Source organism: Primulina huaijiensis, unplaced genomic scaffold (genome assembly GCF_012295235.1).
Source record: "Primulina huaijiensis isolate GDHJ02 unplaced genomic scaffold, ASM1229523v2 scaffold14403, whole genome shotgun sequence".
Lineage (NCBI taxonomy): Eukaryota > Viridiplantae > Streptophyta > Magnoliopsida > Lamiales > Gesneriaceae > Primulina > Primulina huaijiensis.
The window spans coordinates 179,055-194,288 of record NW_027342931.1 but is presented as its reverse complement, the minus strand read 5'-3'; the positions used below and the strand labels follow the sequence as shown (position 1 = coordinate 194,288).

General features: G+C 35.0%; 3 protein-coding genes across 4 annotated transcripts; 2 read left to right on the top strand and 1 right to left on the bottom strand.

Annotated features, from left to right (window-relative positions):
* The first annotated feature begins 4,460 nt into the window (after positions 1–4,460).
* On the top strand, positions 4,461–7,064 carry LOC140965792 (WAT1-related protein At2g37460-like). Of its 2 annotated transcripts, XM_073425976.1 has the most exons (9): positions 4,461–4,478; positions 4,575–4,678; positions 4,773–5,036; positions 5,285–5,347; positions 5,445–5,561; positions 5,683–5,923; positions 6,016–6,177; positions 6,368–6,519; positions 6,712–7,064. In XM_073425976.1, exons 2-9 carry the CDS (start codon positions 4,620–4,622, stop codon positions 7,007–7,009), a joined length of 1,356 nt encoding a protein of 451 aa, XP_073282077.1. In that variant the 5' UTR covers positions 4,461–4,478; positions 4,575–4,619; the 3' UTR covers positions 7,010–7,064. The 2 variants fall into 2 exon arrangements, with proteins under 2 accessions (XP_073282077.1, XP_073282076.1); XM_073425975.1 differs by lacking the exon at positions 4,461–4,478 and having other exon boundaries at positions 4,519–4,678.
* Positions 7,065–7,476: 412 nt separating this feature from the next.
* On the top strand, positions 7,477–10,155 carry LOC140965793 (uncharacterized). Its single transcript, XM_073425977.1, has 2 exons — positions 7,477–7,662; positions 8,412–10,155. Exon 2 carries the CDS (start codon positions 8,827–8,829, stop codon positions 9,913–9,915), a length of 1,089 nt encoding a protein of 362 aa, XP_073282078.1. The 5' UTR covers positions 7,477–7,662; positions 8,412–8,826; the 3' UTR covers positions 9,916–10,155.
* Positions 10,156–10,927: 772 nt separating this feature from the next.
* Positions 10,928–14,970, bottom strand: LOC140965818 (diaminopimelate epimerase, chloroplastic-like). The gene is made up of 9 exons (XM_073426018.1): positions 14,621–14,970; positions 13,588–13,755; positions 13,015–13,085; positions 12,558–12,615; positions 12,203–12,382; positions 12,017–12,101; positions 11,712–11,771; positions 11,485–11,558; positions 10,928–11,277 (listed from the first exon to the last, which is right to left on the bottom strand). The coding sequence occupies exons 1-9, from the start codon at positions 14,912–14,914 to the stop codon at positions 11,161–11,163; spliced, it is 1,107 nt and encodes a 368-aa protein (XP_073282119.1). The 5' UTR covers positions 14,915–14,970; the 3' UTR covers positions 10,928–11,160.
* Positions 14,971–15,234: the final 264 nt, after the last annotated feature.

The window sequence follows — 15,234 nt, the reverse complement described above, 5'->3', positions numbered from 1 at the left end:
AACCCAGAGAATGTTATTCTGTGAAATTACTAAGATCATTATATGGGTTGAAGCAATCCGGCAGAATGTGGTATAATAGGCTAAGTGATCACTTGATGAAAAAGGGATATGTAAATAATTCAATATGCCCTTGTGTTTTCATTAAGAAAACAACATCCGGATGCGTAATTATTGCTGTATATGTTGATGATTTAAACATCATTGGAACAAATAAGGAAATTCAAGAAGTTGTGTCATACTTGAAAGAAGAATTTGAAATGAAGGATCTTGGAAAAACCAAGTATTGTCTGGGTTTACAAATTGAACAAAAAGAATGTGGAATATTTGTTCACCAGACAAATTATACAGAAAAGATCCTTAAACGTTTTAATATGGACAAATCAAATCCTTTAAGTACTCCAATGGTTGTTAGATCATTAAACATATAAAAGGATCCATTCCGTCCATGTGAAGATGATGAAGATATTCTTGGTCCAGAAGTACCATATCTAAGTGCTATCGGTGCCCTTATGTATCTTACAAATTGTACAAGGCCTGATATATCTTTTGCCGTAAATTTATTGGCAAGATTTAGCACATATCCAACAAAGAGACATTGGAACGGAATTAAACATATATTCCGTTATCTACGAGGAACGACAGACTTGGGACTTTTGTATTCAAAAGATGCTAATCCAAGTATAATTGGTTATGCCGATGCTAGATACTTATCTGATCCACACAAGGCACGTTCCCAAATTGGATATGTATTTACTCGTGTAGGCACTGCAATTTCTTGGCGTTCACAGAAACAAACGCTCGTAACAACTTCATCAAATCATGCCGATATTATTGGACTACATGAAGCAAGCCGTGAATGTGTGTGGTTAAAATCAATGACCCAACATATCCAAATCTCATGCGGATTATCATTCGACGAGAAGCCTGTGATACTATATGAAGATAATGCTGCATGTGTTGCTCAAATGAAAGAATGATACATAAAAAGCGACAGAACTAAATATATTCCTCCTAAGTTCTTCGCATTCACCAAGGAGCTTGAGAAGAATAAATGTATTGATGTTCGTCACATTCAATCAAGTGAAAACTCATCAGATCTATTCACAAAGGCATTTCCTACGACAATATTCAGAAAACATATATATAATATTAGGATGCGCAATCTACGAAATCTGTGAAGAATTGTTCGTGTCAACATGAGGGGGAGTTTACGTGACTGCACTCTTTTTCCCTTACTATAGTTTTTATCCCAATGGGTTTTTTCCTAGTAAGATTTTTAACGAGACAGTACAAAAACACGTAATGAAGACATCATTGTATCATGATTATCATCACAAGGGAGAGTGTTGAAAATTAATATTTAAAATGTGTATGTTGAATATTTGAATGTTGAAAATAAGAGTTGTAAATATTGAAAATTAGTGTGTGATGATGTAGGTAATGATGATTTTATTTTTGGATTATTTGTAAAAATTTTGTATAAATAGATCTCTCATTTGTGAAGAAAATCACAATTGAGTTGAGAGAAAAATATTATAAAGTGTGTAGTGTGATAATTTTAAGAGTTTGAGATTTTTATTTTTTACCGTAAATTTTTATTTTTTCACAACAAAAATATAGTTATTATTATTATTATCCATTTAGAATATTAGGTTGCCCATGTCACGCCTAACTAGGTCAGCTGTGCTCTTGAATTATTCGATGTTAGAATCAATCCCTAAAAAGTTGAAAATGCATATTTCATGTCACCCAACGACCAAGAACATTTTAAATCACGTGAGTATAATCGATGTAAAATGAACTATAAATCCTTTTCTCATGGGCTCAGTGACCAATTACGGATGAGCTAAATGCGTATAAATTTTTATAACGTATAGATGGAATATGTTTTATTTTTTAAAAAAATGAAAGATATATTAGCTTATTAATATTTTTTTATATAGATTTTATATCTTTAAAACTTTTCATATTGGTGATTGGTGCAATTAACTCAAAAGACATGATTATTCGAAGGTTGGTATTATTATACTCGGTTGATTGATACTTGATATGATTTTTTTTATGAGTGGACCGTCTCACGGATCTTAATATGTGGGTTAATCCTACCCATATTCACAATAAAAAATAATACTCTTAACATAAAAAGTAATATTTTTTCATGGATGACCCAAATAAGATATTCGTATCACAAATACGACCCGTGAGACCGTCTTACACAAGTTTTTGTCTTTTTTTTTTATTCGAACAAAGTAAATCAAACAATTAATTTATTTCTATCAATTATTTTCCCAAAATCTTTGTTCAAAATTTCCCAAATAACCCTTGAATCGAGAAAAAAAAAGTGCAAATTTTAGAATACTGGCAGTCACAAAATAATCAAGAGAAAAAGATTTTTTTGTTTTATCAAATCTTTTTTTAAATCATTTTCGATGTTGGCATGATTTTTGTGTCCTTTTAATTATATATTATTTTGATAATGCAGATAGAGATACCTGATAAATTGGAATGTCTACGCACGATTTCACTTGGATTTCCATTATAAAAAAAAAAATTTGTCGTCCAAAATTTTAATAATTGCCGAAAAAGTTTCCCTATGATGCGACATCGTATTTCATGACGGCACGGTACAAGTAAGGAGACACTGAAAATGAAAATAGATATTCTTGTTTTATTTATGTAGCTCTCAGTGGAAAAGATTTAGCGAAATTGCTGAAACAATTCCTTTCTTTTAAAAAAGATTGTTGAGTAACATCTTGATTAGGCGAAAATATCCGGCAATTTTTTCTCCAAATGTGAGATGAAATTGGTTTCGATAAATGATATTTGTCAATTCTCTCGATTTTGGTCTTTAATGTTGTCAAATTTCAGTTTTAATATTTTTTTTAATAATAATTTTGGTATTTTTTCGATACGACACTGACATAACACATTAAAAGTTCTGAAGTTAACGAAAGTAGAAATATACAGAACTAATATAGTAAAAACAGATGACATAAATTTCCGAGTATAACCATTTCGAAAAGTTATATAAATAATTTAACAACTGATTAATAAATTAATTTTAAGGTCTTTTTTTATATGATATTAATTAATATATAGTATGGATAAAACTTCAACTAACATGGACTCAATGAGAGTGCAATAATAAGATTCCAGGATCATTTTAATGGGAAGAAGAGTCAGATTCCAGATGATCCAAGCTTTCAAATTGAGCAAAAACTTGTGTGAGACGGTCTCACGGATCGTATTTTGTGAGACAGATCTCTTAATTGGGTTATCAATGAAAAAGTATTACTTTTTATGCTAAGAGTATTATTTTTTATTGTGAATATCAGTAGGGCTGATCCGTCTCACAGATAAAGATTCGTGAGACCGTCTCACAAAAGTCCTACTCTTCAAATTGCAATATATTAGAATGTTTAATTGGTGCAATGCTTATGCAGAAAGCACATCCGATTAAAGTTTAAAGGCAGTATCAAAACAATGGGATTCGAGGGCCCTAGGGGTCTTTGACTTAGGCCTCGACTATCTATTATTAACGACTAACTTCTAAGGCACACGCGTCGCTTATGTACTAACATGAAATATATAACAGTTGAGTTATATGGATATTATATGTAAAAATTAAAATAAGAATTTGTAAAATAATTAAATCCTAATGAAAATGTTTAATTAATAGGGTCAAACTAGGTCAAAAGTTCGAGGAGAGAAGAAACATTTATTTCAGAGTTCACTTTATTTAATGCTAAAATAAGAGAGAGAACACAGTAAAGGAGCTTCTCTCTATTAAAATTTACAATTATTATTAATGCACAACAATCTTAACTCTCCTATGGCTGATATATTAATGGAGACAACCTAGGGTAGCCACACTCTTCCAATTATTAAAAGATAACTAAAATTTTAATCTAGTAAAAATTGTAAATTCGATCTTTAAAAATACAATGCACGACTATTTTTATCAAAATTGTTGATTCCAAGTAGAGGTGTCTTTTTCTTTTTTGGCTTGAGGATTACTTTAAAACTTGTTTAAGTGTAGCACATTAAAAAATAAATAAATAAATTGCAATAATAATCATAATTCATTACTTAAAGTCACGTCATGCAATTATGTTATATCAAATGACAACAATTGAGTCAAAAATTCATACTATAATGGCTAAAATACATTTCGTATGAAATNTAATTTATCATTAAATTTGATTTTAAGTAAGTTTTTTGTGATATGATTTAACGATTTATATCATACTATAAAATTATTCAGCATGCAAAAAGACTTAACCATCTGGGGTGTTGAGGAGCCAAGTGGCTGCTTTCAGTCACCGCTTGTCAACTCAACTGCACATATATAAGCTGAATGCTCCTTCTGAATTTTTCAAACATTATATTTACACACACTAAGTTTTGAACAAAATCATTGCAGAATGAATAAGATAATAAAGGACTGTGTGACAGATTGACAGCATTATAAGTTTAAGGTAAACTTGTAATATATATTCTTGCTCTCATTTCTTATGTTGTTTTATAATGATTTTCAACAAATACATACAAATTAGGAAAGCTTAGTAATGCAGAACATTAAAGTGATGGCTGGATAATGATTCAGTGCTTTACAAAGGATGAGATATTGGCAACATAAAAAAGCCGTGTGTCTACCTATGTTTTTCTTCGTTTTTGCGTGAGGGCTTCATTTGATTTCCATGTTCCGTTTTTTGTTACTATCCCCATATTTCAGTTGTTATTTGTTTCATCTTTCTAATGTGCACAAATAGGTGTCAGTTTGGGACGTCACAGCAAGAAAGCAAGCAGAAGTTAAGCTTCACAATGAAATTTCAAGTACCAGATGGGAAAACCCGCCTTTTGTTCCAGAAGGCAAAACCATTCCTAGGTGTAATTTTCCTGCAAGCTGGGTTGGCGGGCATGGACATCATCTCCAAAGCTGCATTGAACGAAGGAATGAGCAATTATGTGTTCGTGGTTTATCGGCATGTGGTTGCCACCATTGTCATTTCCCCTTTCGCACTTGCTCTAGACAAGTTAATCTCTTTCACTTTATACATCTCACGCTTTCGATTTCTTTATGTGAATATGTGTAAGTGTATTGGCTGAGTATAGACAATTATTCACTCATGAAAAAATTTCAAATTCCTCATGTGATTTAAGTTTCTTCTCTCAAAATATTCTTAATCGACCCAAGACTTACTTTTAAGTTTTAAGTTTGCATTGTCATGATCTTTCATTGATTCTAGCAAATTTAAAGAGAACAGTATGTGTTGTCCCACAGGAAAATAAGGCCAAAAATGACTACCTCGATATTTGCCAAGATCATGCTTCTCAGTCTTCTGGAGTAAGCTCCATTGGATTTAAACTTAATTTGTTTTTCTTCTAGCTAGTGTCATCTGCCATAGCCATCATAACTAAATTCGAGATTCAATACATAACAGGCCAGTCATAGATCAAAATCTTTACTTCATGGGAATGAAATACACGACAGCAACTTTTGCGGCTGCTATGGCAAATGTTCTACCTGCCATTACTTTCTTCATGGCATACTTATTCAGGTGAATTTTGTCGTTCAAGTGTTGTAGCATGTTTTGTAAAAGTACTAGTATAAAAAAGACAAAAAATTCTTGATATTTAAACACATAATTTAGTGAAAATTCATCAAATGCACATGCACAGGCTTGAGAAGATAAGATTAATGAGCATCCGCAGCCAAGCAAAGATAATAGGAACTTTAGCTACCGTTGCGGGAGCCATGATCATGACCTTGGTAGGAGGCCCGCATATTGGTCTGCCATGGACGAAAGAAGGAAGCGGACATGCACATCAACAAAGTCAAATAAATCTTCAGCATTCAATCAAGGGTGCCATCATGATCACGACTGGATGTTTTAGTTGGGCTTGCTTCATGATATTGCAGGTAACTAAAACTATATACATGCTAATTAATAAGGAAAATTAATGATCTGACTTATAATCGAACCGTAAATTTTCCCACGTACTTAATTCTAGGCAATTGTCTTGAAAACCTACCCTGCTGAACTCTCTCTCACTGCTTGGATATGCCTTTTGGGAACAGTGGAGGGCGCCGCTTTAGCACTTATTATGGAGAAAGATAAGTCAGCAGCTTGGTCCATAGCATGGGATACTAAGTTTCTTGCAGCTGTATACAGTGTAAGTAATATGATGGAATAACATTTCGCACTTGTCCTATTGGATATTAAAATGTGTTTTGAAAAGGTTTTCGAAGTCATTTACGATATCAGATTCGGTAGAGTTTTAGTGCAAGAATTCTATTGAATCATTGCATTTGGAAATGAAGAAAACAATATAGTCTAGAGTCATTTACAATCGAGTTTTGCAGGGCATATGCTGTTCCGGTATTGCTTATTACGTCCAGGGAGTGGTAATGAAAGAGAGAGGTCCGGTTTTCGTGACCGCATTCAGCCCTTTGAGCATGGTTATTGTTGCTGGCCTCAGCTCTGTCATCCTGTCCGAGCAAATGTATTTGGGAAGGTAAAGCCTCAACTTTTATATTTCGTTGTTGGTGAGAAAAAAGTACATACTAAAACAAATCAATACTAAATACCATATTATTTCATAAAATATCACAGTGCGTTATATCCCCCTAAAACACATGACAAGACACAACTCTCCAATTTTGAGTCCCTTAAAACTCTGCTAAACACATGTACGTTCTTTATGCAGAGTCGCTGGTGCAGTCATCATTGTAATCGGCCTTTATTTAGTCGTGTGGGGGAAAAAGAAAGACTACGAGCCCCATTTCGTCGTGGAACAGGAATCCTTACCAATCAAGCAAAGTAAAAATTTGAATGAACATGGCGATGGGAGTTCAAATTTGGAAGTTGTCACCACCAATCTAACCGAAGAGGCAGCCATTCCACCAGACGAACACGTTAACAACACTAAATCCCCCCGAACATGGATTTTTCACGTTTTCTGCTGCATCTGTTTGAATCCCAGTAATGTAAAAGGGTCTAAATGAGCGAGTTGAATTCATAATGGCAGCAATTCTAGAAATCGAATCGGAGTTAAATCCATATACGTAGCAGACAAACCATTTATGTAATTTTGAACGTCATCCCAGGATCAACAAATACTAAACAAATTAGACTAACAGCAACATCTGCGGGTAACTAATAAGATTCTGATTCAGCACTGCCAAAAACGACCATGAGAAGAGAACCAAATCTTCAAAAAAACACCGAAATCAAAACAATAATCTAAATTTCCAAGCACAATTCACCAAAGAAAAGATTTCTTAGGTAGCAAAATAACTTTTATAAAAAATCTTCCAAATAAAAAAATATTGACCAAGATAATTAACTCATAACTGATTCAACTAAATATTTGTTCCACCTGATTCTTGGTGTCCATTTTTATTTTTTAAAATAAATTCAAGATATAGGTCCTATAAATAACACAAAATCAGGTTTAAATGATGCTCCAATTCTTTATGCTAAAATTTTCAATCTTTATTTATCATAAACTTTTTAGTAATGCAAATATTTTGATTAAAACAATAATTAGGTGATATTTTTGAATATTTATTTTCAAAAAAAATTGCAAAAGCATGGGCGACCAGCGTGGATTAATGAGACATAAATGGTGAATTATGGTAGGTGGGCGTGGAGTCAGGCAATGTTCTCCAAACCGGACCGGACCGGCCGGTCGGACCGGTTCAACCGCGAACCGGCCTCCAGACCGGTCCGGATATAAGTAAAAACCCGGAAAACAGATTTAACCGGAAAAAACCGGTTAAAACCCGGTTAAACTGGAAAAACCGAAAACCGGAAAAACCGGTTAAAACCCGGTTAAACCGGAAAAACCTGAAAAATTTTTTAACAAATTTTTGGTTTCTGTTTGCTAAACATGTATTATTTTAATTTTTTAAAAAATATTTAGATAAAGGTGTTGGTGAAATGCAAAAAACACATTCTTTGGACTTGGAAGAACTTTTGGATGGTGGGGATGAAGATGATAATGACTACGAAAGAACACTTCAAGAATTGGATGCGGTGTGGGCATCAAAGGATGCAGCTTGAAAGTTGAAACTGGATGTTTGATACTTTTTTGTATAAGAAACTTGATGTTTGCTACTTTTTTGTATAATTAAACTTGATGTTTTCTTGGGCACTTAAACTTGGTCATCACTATTTGGTTACATGTTAGGTGTAATTTGGATTTTTGAATTTGAAAAGTGATGTTTATTTGGATATTTGTTGTGATTTTCATCTTAAAAATTAAGTAAAAACAATAAAAACATAAATAATCAATATTTTACTATTTTATTTATCCGGTTCGACCGTTCGGTTGAACCGGTTGAACCATTTTTTAAAGCTTGACTGGTTCGATTAACGGTCCGGTTATAAAAACACTTGAGTCAGGTGTGGAAAAAAGGGGCAGGATTAGGATGGCGCACGGTGGTGGTGGTAGCGGGGGGTGGCGCACGCTAGCATCATCACCCATACTCCACCTCATTCTTTCTACCTCATCATTCCAACCCCCCCACCACCACCACCCACCTAGCTACTATTTGTGCTCCGCATGACTATTGCGCCCATCCCCACCCACTACCACTAGTCCCCCCACCCACATCCTCTTCCTTTTTTTTTTGTTATCACATTCATTTATTCTTATCATGTGCACCTTCCCGGCCTGATCTTCTCCCACACGAGAAAGACTCGATCTTTTCGCCGTGGATTGCAGCGTTCCTTATCCTTGTTAACTTGCACCTCCGCCGTGAATCGCAGCCCACTACCACAAGGAAATACCAATCTCGATCTATCATATCCTTACACCATGGCATCCGCCTCAACCGCAGTCGAAGGTGGGGAAGTAACGGCTACGGTAGCTGACACGGCCGCGAAGGCTCCCCGGAGATTCCCACCTCCGTGCTGGACCCAAGACGAAACCTTGGTTTTGATCGATGCCTACCGCGAGAGATGGTACGCCCTCCGCCGGGGGTACCTCCGCACGGCAGACTGGGATGCAGTGGCGGAAACCGTGGCCAACCGCTGCCCGGATGCCACGACGGCAAAGACCTCGGCGCAGTGCCGCCACAAGATGGAGAAGCTCCGCCAGCGTTACCGTGCAGAGAAACAACGCTCTGTATCCTACCCTTATCCCGCCGGACGCTTCTTCTCTTCTTGGTTTTTCTTCGATTACATGGAAGCTATGGAGAACGGAACCACCCCTCCGGCGGAGGCTCAGAAATCGGGGAATTCCGGTGATGGACCTGACCCTAATCCTTATCCCGATCAGAATTCCTTGAAGCTGAAGCTTAAATCCAAGAATTCTACCGATTCGAGTTCTGATATTGGATTTTACAGTGGTGTCAAGCCGAATAAGTTCAATCCAGACACCAAGATTTCGAATTGTTATCCTTCATACCTGGAAGAAGAGGACATGCCTCCGGATGAAAATCCAGTAAATTCCCGATCAAGAAAGCTAATGAATGGAATCCCCAAAAATTTCCCCAAAAACGTAGATTTCGGCAACGGGTTCCATCAAGAAATGCTTCCACCAGGATTAAGAGGCAAAAAAATTGAGAAAAATTCAAATGAAGAATATTGGGGCAATAGCTTTGTTGCTTCAAGTTACAGAGCTGCGGCCACCAGTGGGTTAAAGCGGGGAAGAGATGCGGTGGAGGAGATGGTAGAATCTATCAATTTTTTGGGGGAAGGGTACATGAAAATGGAAAGGGCAAAGATGGAGATGGCCAGGGAATTGGAGGGTATTAGAAGGGAAATGGAGATGAAGAGGAATGAAATGATACTGGAATCACAGAAAAAGATAGTTGATGCATTTGTTAAAGGGTTGTTCGAGATGAAGAGGATCAAGAAAACAGGCGCAGACGCAGATGCAGACGCAGAAGAGAAATCTAATTGAATAATTATAGAATTTAGATCGTTTCATGTGACTTAGAATATTGACGCATCTGCAAGATTTGGTTGCGAAGTTGAGGTTTCTGCTCAAGTTCGGGGTAGAAGCTGATCAGAGAGGAGCAGAGAGTGTTTGTATATTTGTTGGGCAGGTTTCGTGTGTATATTTGATTGTCGTTTCTGCTTAGAATGTGTTATGGAATATAATGTAAAATAATGGGCTCTTCTGTGTGGATTATTGAAAGTATTTTTTAGCTTAACGCAAGAGGATGACTAACATAAACGAATGAAACCAAGGATGATAATTTTCTCCGAACTTACAGTGAATTTGATAGCCGATCCGAACAGAAGAACTTATAGTGGAGATTTTTTAATCGATTAAATAAATGAATATATATATATATATATATATATAATTTTCGTCTATGATGTTAATTCTTAAATATTTTTGTTGAATGATATTAGTTGAATTTAATGAAAAAAATTATCAATATAAAGTTGAAGTTATTTTTGTTGAATAATAATGTTAGAATAAATTGTTTTAATATTTTGTTATTTTTTTATAATGTTTAACTTGTTAATTTTTATATTTTTTAAATTATTGTTATCAACAATTTAATAAATATGTATAGCTTACTCGAACTGATTTAAATTTGAGAAAATACAATTATATGTGGTAATAATTGACATGATATCTAAGTAGAGTATGAATATCCAATTCTTAGATGAATATATAGATGATGATTAAATTGAATATCCGATGAGATGATGAATATAATAAACGAAAATAGCATTCACATGCGAAAAAATATGAGGTTCAAAATGAATTGTGGCAAGAAAAACTTCGAATGTGGCAATTTGGTAACTGAAGTAAAACAAAAAATGTAATTGCAAAATGAAGGGGATGAAGGCTGCTAGATTCAAAGGTAAACTTATCACATGTTAATTGAACGGATCAGGACTATTCACTTCGACGTTCTACAGTAAAATTTGTCAGAAAGGTATATTAATGAATACAGTAAACAAACTAAAGCAATGCTTTCCCAACTAAAAAATCATAACCTTTGTTCTCTTTATCGTCCCATCAACAAAACAGAACATAACAACCACAAAGCCATGCATAACACATCTTCTGCAAGCAATATAGGGTGCCACTGGATAACCCGAAAGAAGAACCAGACATACGCGCTTCATCATCTAAAGAGTTGGGCCAGATGACAAAAGCCTACAGTTAAACATGAAGGATTGCAACTTATAAGGGAGCTGATCCATAAAAGACTACTTCGGCTGGGCCGGTCATGTAGACGTGGTTGTCATCTTCTCGCCACTCGATATCCAATGGTCCTCCGAGAAAATCAACCCGACAACTCTGTTTAGTTGAAAACAAAAATGAGGAGCATGAGAAATAAACATGTTGCAAGTGGCAAGAACACTAAACACTCGTCGCCACCGAGTATTCATTCTTAAAGGAACTGAAACTAAATCTCTGACGTGTAAGTTTGAATGCCGAAAATTATTTCATGATAATCCAAATTAATAAACTTTTGAGCGTGTGAAATTGGAGTCTCAGACTTACTCTCCCAGCACGACCCTCGAGAACCGCAGCAACAACTACAGCACAAGCTCCGGTCCCACAGGCCAGAGTTGCACCTGCAAAAAATAATAATAATAATAATAACCGTTGAAATACTGTTATGAAAGTCAATGATCCTAAATTTGTGGTAGAAAAGATTGAAATTGTGCCTGCATATACATAAGCGCTATAATGACATGTTAAAATATAGGTACAAAGAAAATATGAACCTGCTCCACGTTCCCAAACTCGCATTTTAAGGTGATTTGGTGAGAAGACTTGAACAAATTCTGTAATAGGACAGGGCAAAGTATTACAAAGTAGTGACAAACACATATGAATCATGGACAACAAGGAAATAAGACCAGATTGTTTTAGTTTCTCCAAATATTGAAGAAAACAGCCAGCCGAACACAACCATAATAGGGATTCACGTGATATAGTATGTTAAACTGAGTAAGTATATATGCTAATGACAGGGAAATACGACAGGATATAAATCTCTGCTAGCAGTGGCAGACTCAACGCACTGTACCTGTGTTTGTTCGGGCAGGGAACATCTCGTTATGTTCAAATTTTGGGCCGATTTGTGCTAAATTAAGTTCATCGACTCGTAAATGCTGTGCCATTAAAAGTAATCAGGGAGAGGAAGCAAGAAATGGAACAGCCATACATCATGACAATATGAGAAGATTACAAGTGAAGGTAATAAAAAAAATACCTTGATCGCTTCTGTACTGAAAGTGACACAATGAGGATTTCCCATGCTGACACAAGTAACATTCCAGCTTACCCCATCTACATCCAATCTTTCTTTTACAACAGACTGATTTTCATTCGGAGGTAATTTGGTAGGAACCTCTGATGCATTCAGAATTGGCTCCCCCATATCAACTCTGACCTGAATTTTTTTAATAAATGCTGAATAAATTAGTTAAAGTAACGATACCAAAATAATCTATTCATTGATCAATTAAACCTTAAGGTTTTGCAAGTAAAAAGTTAACTTTTCTATACTATTTACAACCCACCAAAACTCAAATATCAGAATGTGAGGTATAAAATTCAAAAAGTACCTTTCCATCTTCTTGAATTTCAGGAACAATTAAACCAGCACCAGTATGCACAGTGAAGCTACAAGACCAAACAATAAATTCATTTACATTTTCCTTCCAAATCCAAGCGCAAAAGGTTTTGGTTAGAAAGTGGAAAGAAACAATAAGGGTATGGCCTATGATAACTACTAAAATCACAAGTATGCAGAGGTTAGATATAACAGGTGATTACAATTCTTCTAGATTAAATAGGAGGAGGAAGAGATGGGTTATCTACATATATTGATCCACAAAAATTTCAATATACTGCTTGGAATTTATGGATCCAAAAAAAACAGCAATCTAATGATCAAGGTCAACTTAAAATTCACAGAAATCATATGACGCCAGCATAATTTGAGGCAATAAATTAGAAGGAAAGGAAGTTTATGGGAAAATGTAAATTTCTTTTGACCAAAAAAATAAAGGGTTTTCAAACCTCTGCTTCCCATTTAGATTTTCAAGCTCTGCTATAAATCTGGCAAAACATCGAACTCCATTACCACACATCTGACAATAATACAAAAGGTTGCCAAATAAGCATTTTCTTTAACAAAGGTAATTATGCCAAATTATAGGAAAAGATAAAACAAAATGAATCGCTAAACACGTAGTTCCCTTAATGAACCAATGGAATCAGATATCCATCATACTTGCTTCAAGAAAAGGAGCTAACCAGGAAAGTTGAACTAATGGACTCTTTTTTTATATTCCTCTGTCTTCGAGTGTTAAGCTAACAATAAAGTCCTCCATATGCCTTCCGTTCTTAGTTGGAGAGTTTTGATGCCCCGTATTTTATAGAATATATCATCTTCTTTTACCATTATATCACTTCAAATGCACCTAGAATGGAAACACTTATATTGTTTCTAAAGCAGGTGTTAAGCAAAAACACTTTTTTTAATGTCATTCGATCCAATGCTTAGAGAAATAAGTAATACCATCATGATTCTGTATACAATCAAAAGGAAGCTGGAATAGATAAATTAGTTTTAAATCAAAGAATGACTACCTCTGGTTCACTACCGTCAGAATTAAAGATCCTCATGGTATAATCAGTTCCATTGATACCGGGCATTATAAATATCACCCCATCAGCTCCGACGCCAAAGTTTCTGTCACACAATTTCACTGCTTGCTCAGAAGTGATTTTGGGCTCCATTGTGTCCCGATTGTCTACCTATTGAATCAGCTCTCACGGACATTAACAGTTAGAAACATTACCAACAAGTCCTAGAACTACATCCATTATCCAATGTGTATAAAGTGCACATGTACAAAATAATAAATTAAAACTAACAATAAAGCATATAATAACTCACAAGAACTGCATGAATTATCGGCTTTATGTGTAGTTCAAAAAGATATTAATACAAACTACACAATATCCTCTTGATGGCTTAGATCATTAAAAGATTTTCCGATTTAATAATACAAAATGAAAGAAAGAATAAAGCTCTCAGATCATTTTTTATGTCAGTCACTACAGAAATTCTTTTCTACATTCATCTTTTGGTGAAGTCCAATTGTGAACCTCTGTTTGAAGGTAGCCGATAGGGTTCATCTTCCCCACATTCAGTGTAAATGAAGAAAGATCGATCAAAGGGGATAGATGAAAATGCTATCTCAACAATACGATGATCCCAAGAAAGTGAAGCCTTCAACAAAAAAATTACAGAAAGATCACCAACGTAGCGCGGCTAAGACTCTGCCTCTCATATTGATGAGTTTTGAGCCTATCCTTGTGCATTACAAATTTGATAAAGATAAAAAAAATTCATCTTATAAAGTAAGGGTAAAATTTCCATCAATTATGCAAATCTTCAATGAAAATCAATGAAAGATCGTGATATCACCAGGTAGTTTATCAAGTCAACAGATGGTCAATATGTAAGAGGAAGACGAATACGGGAAGGCCTAGCATTGCCGAAAATTCGGTCATTGATCCTAAGATATATTAAGAACTTCAGCAACAAATGAACCTCATTAATTAGTATGGGATTAAAAAAATGGTCCGCATTTAGCATAAATGTTGTATAACTTACCAATATGAAATCATTGCCCAGTCCATGATACTTGACGAAATGAAGGATTCCACTTTCTTTATGATCCAGAAAAGACGTAGAAGAGCCCTTCTCGGGAGCCTCAACGCTCATCGCAGAGAAAATGCGGAAATTAGGTTTGTTTGGGACAGAGGAAAGGATGTTTGAGTTCAGAATGTTAGGTTTCTGAATCGACGAAGATACGCGTAAGAAGTTCAAAGAAAGGTGGGAGGGGTACGAAAGCGAGCGGTGGTTCACGGCGGCAAACGGCAGCGTTGAGGCGGCCGCAATTGCCATAAGCGTCGGCGAGTTGTTGGAGAGCGAGAAAAGGCTCAAGTCAAAAAGGATATTGAGTTTGCTTTTAAATTTTATTTTCATTTAGTTAGTTTCGGTAATTTATTTTTTGGTTAATCCTACCAATTAATTTATTACGAAAAGCAAACCTAGAGATATATTTGTTTGATCATTTCCATTTTTGGTTGAATTTTAGCTCAATAATTATAATATAAACTTAAAAATATATATATTAACAAATTTTGTTCTTTTCATTTAGTAATTAAAACATATAAATTCATTACCCACCAAAAAACATAAATCTTACATTAAATTATACAAGA